This window comes from Pistacia vera, unplaced genomic scaffold, assembly GCF_008641045.1.
Source record: "Pistacia vera cultivar Batoury unplaced genomic scaffold, PisVer_v2 Contig145, whole genome shotgun sequence".
In the NCBI taxonomy this organism is placed as follows: domain Eukaryota; kingdom Viridiplantae; phylum Streptophyta; class Magnoliopsida; order Sapindales; family Anacardiaceae; genus Pistacia; species Pistacia vera.
Window position 1 is genome coordinate 780,040 of NW_022195521.1, and position 11,171 is coordinate 791,210.

The window sequence follows — 11,171 nt, forward strand, 5'->3', positions numbered from 1 at the left end:
CATGTTTACCTTATGCAAATTTAATTAGTTATTTTGTAGCAAATAATAAAGATCCTCATTATTTGGTAGACAGTAATTGGCATATAGCTCAAAAATTTCATTCTTTTTTTAAAGTTTTTTATCAGTCAACTTTACAACTTTCTGGTATGTATTATCCTACTGGTCCATTGGTAATACATACAATTATAAATTTCAAATTTATTTTGAAAAAAAAATAGAAACAATGAAATTTTAGCGGGACCAATAGAGGCAATAAAATTAAAATTTTAAAAATATTGGAAACCCATTTATTTTCTTTATTGTTTAGGTGCCATATTTGATCCTAGAATTAAATTAGCATGTTTAGAAAATGGCGTAGACATGTTAAGTGAAAATAAACGAGATGAAGCATATGTCAATCAACTAAGAGAGATAAGAGAGTGGGAACAGTCACGCCATTATGATCAATACAAGGTTGTTGATGATACTTTAATAGAATCATTTCAATCTTGTAATATAGATGATACAGATGAGGGAGGTTCTAATCAACCCCCAAATTAGTTATTTTGTAAATTATAACTTTGTAAGTTGTAAATTAATTGTCAATTATTACACTCTTTTTTCTTTACCAAGTTTTTGTCCCAATTGGGTTTTTCTTGGTAAGGTTTTTAACGAGGCAATAATTTTTATATTTTATTATTTCTTATTTTATTTTTTGATAAATAAATAAATCTAATTTTTCTTATATTACAATTTAATTGTATTAAAATTGAATTAATATTTGAAATGTTAACAAAAAAAAATTAATTTAATTGAATTATTGATATTTGAAAAGTTAGCTAAAAATAATTACACAAAAGAAAACAAATTAAAAAATAAAAATAAAAAAATTTCGGGTCGGCCTACACCAAAACTAGCTGGGTTAGGGTTTAGGGTCGAGCTGGGCCAACCTTTCTGGCCAAGAGGTGGGCCGGGTTAGGCCCAACCCTCTTTTTTGCATAACTAGCTACGGGCCGGGCCGAGCAGGTTATTTTTCCACCTTTAACATAAAAACAATTACAAGAAAGTCAAAGTTGAAACCTTAAATACCTACCTTCCCCGCTACTTTTCCTTCCACTCTCTTCACCCCTTAGCAACCCACATCGCACACCCAAACCCCACCTTCCAAAGCCGTCGCAGTATCTTCAAGCGAGGCCACGACAACGACTTGAAATGTGAGCACTGTCGCGGCTTCAAAAAATGCGAAGGATAACGACTTCAAGCCATGGATGGTGGATGATGATGGTGACAGTGGTAGAGTTGGTATGGGGTTTGTGTACTTGGTTATTTTTTTGGTGATTTGATGTGGGTTTTGATTTTGAGATTATTCTTTATTTGGGTTTCTTGCTTTTTAATTTGAAGTGTTTGAGGGATGGGGAATGATGATGGTGGCTAAAATAATGGTTGATGGCATTAGTAAATAGTGATATGATGGTGTTCAAAACTTGAAATCGAATGGTGTTCTTGGAGTGTGTTTGACATGGAGGGGGTTGTTTGATGGGTAGGATAAAGGTTGTTTGATGAATAGATTAGAGGTTGTTCAGTGGGTTGGATAAAGGATGTTTGGGTGAATGGGGGGGAGGGGGGAGGAGGGGTGTTTTAATGTAACAAATGAAAAGTACGGAAATTGTGGGGTGTGATTGTGCAATTGAAAACTATAATAGGTAGTAACGGGTACCCGAGGGTCCACCCGTACCCGCATAGGATAGGTCTGGGTCCAATATTTTGTACTCATTTAAAACCAACCCATTTTGGGCCTCGGCTCAATTGGACCTATTTAAAAGTGACCCATTTTGGGCTAGTACTTGTTGGGCCCGAACCATACTCGGTACACCCGTCCATTTTGCCAAGTCTAGTTAGGTGCATAGCCATTGTCTTCGGGTTGTGGTTTGTAAGCTTCAGACTTGGGTGCATAATCATTTTCTTCAGATGTGGCTTATAAGCTTCAAACTCTGGTGCATAGTCGTTATTTTGTGTTGGGGCTTGTAAAAAGAATAAATTTAATAACAATTTGACTTGTCTTTCTTATGACTTCGATTTTTACAGCCTTATTTTGAGTCATAACCAGGGGCAGAAAGAGGCCCCTTGAGGGTAGGCCCAGGCCTGCCCTCAACCTTAAAAATAAATTGAAAAGTTTTATTAAAAGGTAAAAGTTAAAAAATTAAAAAGTTAGGTTTATCATATTCAAGTTTTTCTTCCCCAATTCCCAACTTCCCTTTACATGCGGATCTGGATTTGGAGGATTGTAATTCATCTTTTTGTAAACTTTGTGTATTTTATTTTTATTAGAGTTGTGATTGGGTTCTAAATTTGTGTAGAATAGTTTTGGTAGATTTGTGGTTGTGTAAATGATAATCATATTTTTTCTTTGATTTTGCATTAAATTTTGATAGGATTTAGGTATTTCTCATACAATTTGGGCCATAATTGTTATCTAATTCTATTAATTGTCTTTGCAAGCTTAAACGATGATTTGAGCATAAATGACAGTTTTGAGCGTAATACGTAATTTGAGGTTGGAAACTCAGAATGACCTGATTTTAGAAGCCTGGAAAGCTAAGAACCAGAGCTACAACTTTCATGTTTTGGGTTTTTCCTAATTCTGACTGGACAAGGGTGAAAACTTGGCTTGAAGTCTGAACAGAATGTTGGAAACTGAAGAAAAATGTCTTTGGATGTACTCAGTATTTCTACCATAACTTGAGCTTTAGACCTCGGATTATGCTGATTCTTGAACGAGTAGAAAGATAATTTAAAGGACTACAATTCATATGTTTAATATTTTTCAGATTCAGACTCTTCATGCTCAAATTTGGCCCAAAATATTCTTGCCGGGATAAGGAAAAAGCTTCGCCGAGACGAAACTGCGTAACTGTGAAAAATAAAACAACGCGTTTGGCTTGCTGGGCTTGGTCCTTAAGTGAAAGAGGTATAAATTAGCACGAAAATGAAAGAAAAAGGGTCTTGGTTCGTCATTTGGAGGGCTCTTGGAAGGAGAAGATTATTGAAGATTTGGGCTTCAAATTAGAGAAGATTTCTCCATCTTTTGCTGTTTTTCAATGATGAATCTTGATTCAGTTTTTTTTTTTAATTTTATTTATTTTGTTTTTGAGTATGAATTGAGTTGTTTAGCTAGGGTTTGATGTAACCTTGATACAATGATTCAAATTTATATGAATTGATTTACTTTGAGTTTTAATCTTATGATTGAGTGTTTATCTCTTTGCTTAATGACTTTTGGATGCTTGATCACCATTCAAATGTGTGTTATTCACAATGAGACTAAGAAGTGATTTGTGATTGTGTTCTTGGGATAAATATCGTAGATTAAGCAAACGCTAGAGATAGGTTTACCGATTTACGAAATCTAGATAGAATTCCATAAAGCTTAAAAAACTTTGAATTATTAATCTTCATTTTGTTGGGTGCAGAAGCTTAATAGGGATAAGTAGGAAAGTATAGCCTGAGAAGCTATGTTTTACAACTTAGGGAATTTGATTTTCAATCAAGGAATTAGAACTTAGGTAATAGATTCTATAATTTGGGTTAGCGTATCTAGATGAAATCAACACCCTAGCAATTTTTTTAGCATTTTTTTTAATTAGTTAAGTTGTTGGGTTTTGCTTTAATTTCATTATAATTCATTTATATTTTCTTAAATTGTATTTAGTTCGTTAATTTGCCATCAATCCAATTTATTGTTGCTTCAATTAGGACTTAAACTAGAGAAATCGATACTTAGTAATACTATCCTCGTGGGAATGGTACTCTAGTTATCACTTTATTACTTTTTGCGACTAATGCACTTACTATATTTGCTTGTTTATCAAAAATACGCATTAGTAAACTCTTGTGATTATATTGGATTTAAGTGGATCGTTAGATTCCTGTGGTGTTTTTATCTCTTCACATTGAAAAGGTTTTTCTACGTAACAATTTTCTTGTGTTTCCTTGTAAATTAGATGTTATTTTCTTATGTTTTCACTAGTTAATTGGCAAGCAGTGGCAGAGCGAGGGGGCCCCCACTGGGCAAAAATCCTGGTTCCGCCACCGGTCATAACCATGATATTCAACTGATTTTGATTTAAAAACGACTAATTTACTACCAAAACCATTACCTTCCGGTTTGGGAGCATTGTCATATCTTTGGATTGTGACTTGTAAGCTTCAAGCTTAGGTGCATCACTGTTATCTTTGGATTGTGGCTCGTCAGCTTTAGGGTTGTGTGCATAGTTGTTATCTTCAGGTTGTGGCTTGGGTATATAGTTGTTATCTTCGCATTGTGGTTTGTTAGCTTCTGGCTTCGGTGCATAGTCATTATCTTTGAGCCCAAGTGAAAGACAGAGTGAAGTCTTCACTTGAGCCTAGATTATTTTTTGGACTTTGGTAATAATAATGGTTGATGCCTAAATATGAAAAGAATAAATTTAAGAAAAAGAGAATTTTGTTATTTTAGAAACCTAAAAGCGTAATTTCCATTTACAACTCTTGTAAATATAGAAAATATCAACTAAATTAAAGAAAAGGGGCTAAGACCCTATTTTTGAAACTAGCAGTGTTCCTCAACTATTAGATTCAACCTATGGGCTTTACTGTAAATTATTCCTAGAAATAAAAACCCAAAACCCTTCTATAGCCTTCAGCCTTGAGCCCTTCGTTTCTTTCTCTTTGTCTGTAATTTTTCCTGCAAATGAAGCTTTTAAGCTCGCGTACAATCCTTGAAGGCATCAATTTTCAGCTCCGTCTGCGGAATGCTTCGAGAATTTCCTCATACTCAACCGCAACACGAAACCTCACAACAGAATGGAGAAGCTCGAACCCGTACTCAAACTCAATGCGCGATCTGTTCCGTCGTATCTCGCCGCTGGGAGATCCAACGGTCTCCATTGTTCCCCTGCTCGATCGATGGGTCCAAGAAGGACGAACCGTGGAGAAAGAACAGCTCCAACTCTTCATCACAGAGTTGCGATCCTTCAGAAGATTCGCTCACGCTCTCCAGGTATTAACATATTAATTAAATTTTAAATTAATTAATATATTAATTTGGCATTAATAAGTTCATCCTTACACTCTTTTAGTTTTGCGTTTTGAGAAAAGTTTTTTTTTTTTTTTTTGTCAAATTTGTATGTTTCCTATTTGAAAAATAAGATATTTTTCCGAACAAATTCTGATGAAGTGGGTTAAAATTTTGTATCCGCTTATGTAAGGTGAATCAGTAAAATAATATATAGATTCCTTTTAGAAAATGAATAGTGATAGGACTGCGCATGCTATTAAACTTCTTCGAGTTTTTGGAACACTTATCGCTTAATCTTTCACTTCTAGGCTTATTAGTGCAGTTCTTATCCTTGGACTTTACATTAGGTTCTGTTGATTATTATATCTTTTTGCCCCTTGTCTAACTTGTAATTTTATAGTTGCAATTGGTTCATGAGCTTTTTTTTGCGTTTGGTTTTCCATATTTTATCAAGGAATTGATTGATTGAGCTACTACAAGTCAACGACTGTGTTTTTACCCTGAATTTTCTTGAATAGACTGATATAATCACATTTTAATATTTTGTGTTTAGAGTTTAAGGGATCATAAAAATTTTGACCTACTATATATAATTGGACCCTGAGTTGTAGTTGTGATGTTGATTTTGAAATTATTTGTAAAGATGCTTAGCCTTTATATGATTACTTCATTTTAGTCATTTCATTGTTTTGGTGTCTCACTAAGATATCTCTTTGTCTCTCTACACCAGATATCTATGTGGATGACTGACAAAAGATACCTCCAACTTACAGCCGGTGATGTTGCCATTCGGTTGGATTTGATCTCTAAAGTTCATGGAGTAGAACAAGCAGAAAACTATTTCAATAATATTCCAAAACAATTAAGGAGGTTTTCTGCTTATACTGCTCTTCTCAACTGCTATGCCAATGCAAAATCTGTGGAAAAAGCAGAGGCCACCATGCAGGAAATGGGTGATTTGGGATTGTTTGCCAGAACACCACTGATGTACAATTCTATGCTTTATCTTTATTATCAGACTGGAAATTACGAGAAACTTGACAGTCTGATGCGTGAAATGGAAGAAAAAGGCATTGGTTATGACAAAAAGACATTTTGCATCCGTCTAAGTGCCTATGCAGCTGCTTCTGATGTTGAGGGAATTGACAAGATTGTAAACTTGATGGAATCCAATCCCATTGTTCTTGTGGGCTGGGAAACTTATGCTAATGCGGCTAGTGGGTATGCAAAAGCTGGGTTTTTGGACAAGTCTTTGCAAATGCTGAAGAAATCTGAAGGACTAATATCTGGTAAAAGCCGTTTTAAAGCTGCTAAAGCATATGATTTTCTTCTAACACAGTATGCAACAGCTGGGCAGAAAGATGAAGTTTTAAGACTTTGGGAAATCTACAAGAAGAATATTACTGTTTACAATACTGGCTATATATCTGTTATATCTTCTCTGTTAAAATTTGATGACCTGGAGAATGCCGAGAAGATATTTGAGGAATGGGAATCTCAGAGTTTAATCTATGATTTCCGGATTCCAAACTTCTTGATTGGTTCTTACTGTAGAAAAGGCCTTTTGCATAAGGCTGAATCTCTTATAAGCAAGGCAAAATTGAAAGGGGAGAAGCCAGATTGGAAGACATGGTTTTATATGGCAACAGGATATCTTAAGAATAATCAAACTGTAGAGGCAGTGGAGGCGATGAAGGAAGCATTGGTGGTTTGTCGAAACAAGTGGAAGCCAAGTAAGGAATGCTTGGCGGTCTCTTTGAAATTCTTAAAAGATGGTGTAGAAGACATGGAGGGAGTCGAGAAATTTATAAATTTGCTCAGGGAAAAGGACATTATCTCTGAGGATCTCCAAGACAAATGGTTGAATAATGTACAGAATGGGAAGTTGAACTTTGACGCACTCAGTAATTTTTATGGTGATGCTTTGATTGATGATGCAGAAGCACTTTCAGCGCACGAGGTTGACAAAGATGACTCAGTAAAAGAACAGGAAACATGTTGAATACGAATTTGAAATAGATTTCAACTTTCTTTGATTGTCTATAATGTATTTCATGCCCAGTTTCGCTAGGAGGAAAAGGCAATCCTTTCAGTCAAATTCTGAAATCTTAGGGGTGTAAATGTGATTCTGTAAACATATGTTTTTAACCCAAGCAAATTAGTGGGAAAATCGAAATGATGTTCTTACCTTGATCAAATTAAGCTGCTTGTATTAATTCATGTTAGGGGTAATTTGGTAATATTTACGTACTCTTCACGGTATAATTTTAACAACTCACTAAATAATACTTAAATGACAGGAAGATTTTTTTGTTATTTCATAAACTATAAGGAAATTTTGTATTTTATGGGTATATGCTCTAACCCTAAAAGATTAGTAACCTTGGTCTATTTTAAAACAAGACATTTCAGCCCACACACTCAATCCAATTCCAAGTCATTTGACATGTATGGGTTGGGTCAAAATTGTTATCGTTGTAAACAAATCAGGTGTCTTGACAATCTGAGTATAAGGATTTTGTAGATTGTGTTAAGAATATGGGTATTACTGTTAAAAAATTTTAATAGTTAATGGTAAAATTGTTACAAAATTAAAATTATCAAGTAATCTTAGAAACTGTTTAAGAGTTTTTTTTCTAATGGTTTTGGGGGGTTTTTAATTAGACTAGTTTTGAAGTGTTCTATGTACTGGTTTTAACGGGCTCAAAAACCCTTCAAAACTAATATAGTGTATTTTCAAGGGGTTTATAAAACCCCCCAAATCGGGGTGTTTTGGTTGGTTTTAAAATTTTATTCTATAAATACCCTATTCACTACAAAACTATCCAAATTTTATTCAAAAATCTCCAATGGGTAGAAATTAGAAGTATTAAATATTCCTCTATGCTTTGTGTTGTGTGTGGTTTCTCCGCCAAGCTCGGGCCAGTGCGAGGATGTAGCTCAACCTAGAATGATCTCAGCAACTATGATTGATCGACCCAACATAAGCTCATCGAGCCATAGCTCGACCCAGCACAAGCTAGTCGCGGACAATCTGAGGAATTAATCAATCAATCCCCAAATTACTTCAAATCCCGGATATCATGGGAATGACTGGATCAACAGTTGTCGTTGCGCGATCATAGCACCAACTCGCAAGGATATCAGAATTATGATTCAAACCATTTGTAATCCCCTTAATTTTGCTCTTTCCTTTATGTAAATCTTATATATAAACCCCTTAAAATGATGAGGAGGGGGGATACAAATTCTGGATCAAAACTACATTGTTAGCTCTCACAACATATACAAAAAACACAATGGACGTAGGCTATTAACTTCGCCGAACCAATTTAAAAGATCTCTTTGTCCTTTACTTTCTGGCGTTATCATTCACTTATCGTTGATTACCCGTAATAATGCACACATCAGTTCCAATCTCGACAAGGTCGATCGGATCTCGTTGGTTCATGCAGAATTTTGTATCAACATTTTAGCCCTAGAAGGAGGGCCTCTGCCAGTATTTCAAAGATCTCGGCAAACGTTCACCGTGATTTACCTATTTTAGGACCAAAATGATGTTCACCAGATCAAGAACTACCACCGAAAATCACGAGAACGTGGAAACTGCCCACTAGGAGGTGCAACAGGAGAATGCTAGATGCCGACCACCTATGCCGCCAGCTCAGCATGTTGCAAACAATCAGGGGGTAGAGACATCAAATCCCATGAACAGCCAACTGATGGAGATGATTAGAATAATGGTTGCACATGCGATGCAACAAAACATGGCTAACTTGAGGAACCAACAACCAGTCGCCTAGAACACTGACCAGCCGCGCTTCACCAACGTTACCCCAACATGTATGAATTATGTAGGTTGATAGTCCGTTTCGTCACTGTCAGGGTCAATCAACACCTCCAACCTCGCAGAAAGCTCCTCACGCACAAGCGAGAGTCTCACGGGAAAACAAGCCCCGAGAGGCGACTAGGGAAGCAATCGTTTAGGGAAAGCAAAGGCGATGGACACCACCGAGAAGCTCAACGGTATCCCTATCATCATCGTGCCAGTTTTAACCCACGCCTAAGACAAGATCGATCTTCGCAGGCTTGCAAAGCGAACCATGTGCGTCAATCTGCCAATGACCGACGTTCCGGTTATGACTGACATTCCAGTTATGATCGACGTCACAAGCAATACACTAACGAGCATGATAGCATCTACCAACCCAACCATCATGACTCGACCTCGCCTATCAATGTGTGCATTGGAGGAGCTTCGCAAGCAACAGACTTGCAAACCTCTTGCTTAAGGTACAACTTAACAGAGCCAACCAGGGAACCAAAATGAAAACTTGGATCGCATGCAAATGATGCTCAACGATCTAAAAGCCCCGCAAAACAACCTAGCGGAAGAAATAGTAAGTTCCCTCTTTACAGAGGAAGTTCGCCAAGCTCCGCCCCCATAAGGATTCAAGGCACCAGAAAGCAAGTTCGATTGGAAGGGGGACCCCAAAGATCACCCCGACAACTTTAATGACCCGATGGAGCTACACAAGGTCAATGACTTAGCGAAATGTCAGTGCCTTGCAGTCACATTAATCGAAGATACCAAGAGGTGGTACAAACGGCTCAAGGCGAACTACCTCAACTCTTGGAAACAATTCTCCACACTATATCTACAACAATTTCAGGCAAAGAGACAGTTCACAATGTCGTTGAGCTATTTGAGCAACATTTGCCAAGAGCGAGACGAATCGCTAACCTTGTATTTAACGAGGTTCCAAAACGAGTAAGCAAAGGTTGTTGATGCCTTTGAATAATCCATTCGGACTCTTATGATCACAGGGATCAGACCTAACATGGAGCTGTGAAAAGAGCTCTACAGCGAAGACCATATGAGTTTGGCCAAATTCTACCAGAGGGTCGCAAAATACCAATGAGTAGAGAGCTCGCTAGCCGTACTAGCCAGGAGCTCAACATAGGGGGCCCCCGGATAGGAGACAAGATCACCTCTTGGATAAGCATGAGGGCTAAGACCGCAGCGATGGGGATCGCTACTGATTCCCAAAGAAAAAGAGTAGATAACAGCAGAGACAGGCAGCCTTTCCCGCGGTATGTAGAGTACACCCCTCTTACTTAAGACATCAACCACATCTATGAGGTATCCCGAGAGGCGAAGAGGCTACCCGCTCCGAAAAGAACGAGGGGGGCTCCAGGAAGAAGAGATTGGCAAAAATATTACTGGTATCACAGAGATGTCAGGCACAGTACGAATGACTGTCAGGCTCTGAAGGATGTCATCGAGGACCTGATAAGAAAAGGTCATTTGAAAAAATTTGTTAAGGCAAAACCAGCTCAAGAAAATCCAAGCTAGCAAAGTAACCAAGTCCTAGGCTAGATACAGACCCCGGCTCAACAGGCTCCACCAAACCGCAACGAGGTCTTCGTGAATATGATTTATGGAGGACCGGATATAGTGGGAAGGTCGAGGTGAGCTTGCGAATAATACGCTCGGGAGGCCAAAACGAACTCAGTCCCCCGAATAGTGAGTTACGAACAGAAGCCGCCTAAGCGGCCCAAACAAGAAAGCGAGGTAGTGGGGTTCACAGTCGAAGAGTACTCGTCATAATCATGACATGATTGTAATTGCACGTAGGATTGGCAACGTAAGAGTATTAAGGGTTATGGTCAACAGCGGGAATGCGACAAACATTATTTTCTTGGGAGTCTTCTGAGGAATGGGATTCATAGAAAGGAACTTGTGAGCGTGCCTTTCATCGCTCTATGGGTTCACCACTGACAGTCTGGTTCCCAAAGATACTATCAACCTCCCATAACTCTAGGGGCTGAACCGAAGGTCAGAACTGTGATGGTTGAATTCCTGGTGGTGGACTGCCCGACCGCGTATAACGTCATCCTTGGAAGGCCAATCCTAGATGATTTAAGCGCGGTCACGTCGATACACTGCCAAACAATGAGATTTCTGACTCCCGGAGGAGTCGCGATAATTAAGAGCAGTACCAAAGAATCACAAGAATGTTATAATCGGGTCATAAACATTGCACAGAAATGGCTGCACCCAAAGACCATGATCACTGCAGAATCTAAGTCAAACCTCAGAATGCTAGAAGACACTATTGATCCTCGCAGCCAC

The 11,171-nt window shown here is 37.9% G+C and overlaps 1 protein-coding gene across 1 annotated transcript; it reads left to right on the top strand.

Annotated features, from left to right (window-relative positions):
* The first annotated feature begins 4,662 nt into the window (after positions 1 to 4,662).
* Positions 4,663 to 7,198, top strand: LOC116123812 (pentatricopeptide repeat-containing protein At2g20710, mitochondrial-like). Its single transcript, XM_031409543.1, has 2 exons — positions 4,663 to 5,017; positions 5,766 to 7,198. The coding sequence occupies exons 1-2, from the start codon at positions 4,709 to 4,711 to the stop codon at positions 7,035 to 7,037; spliced, it is 1,581 nt and encodes a 526-aa protein (XP_031265403.1). The 5' UTR covers positions 4,663 to 4,708; the 3' UTR covers positions 7,038 to 7,198.
* Positions 7,199 to 11,171: the final 3,973 nt, after the last annotated feature.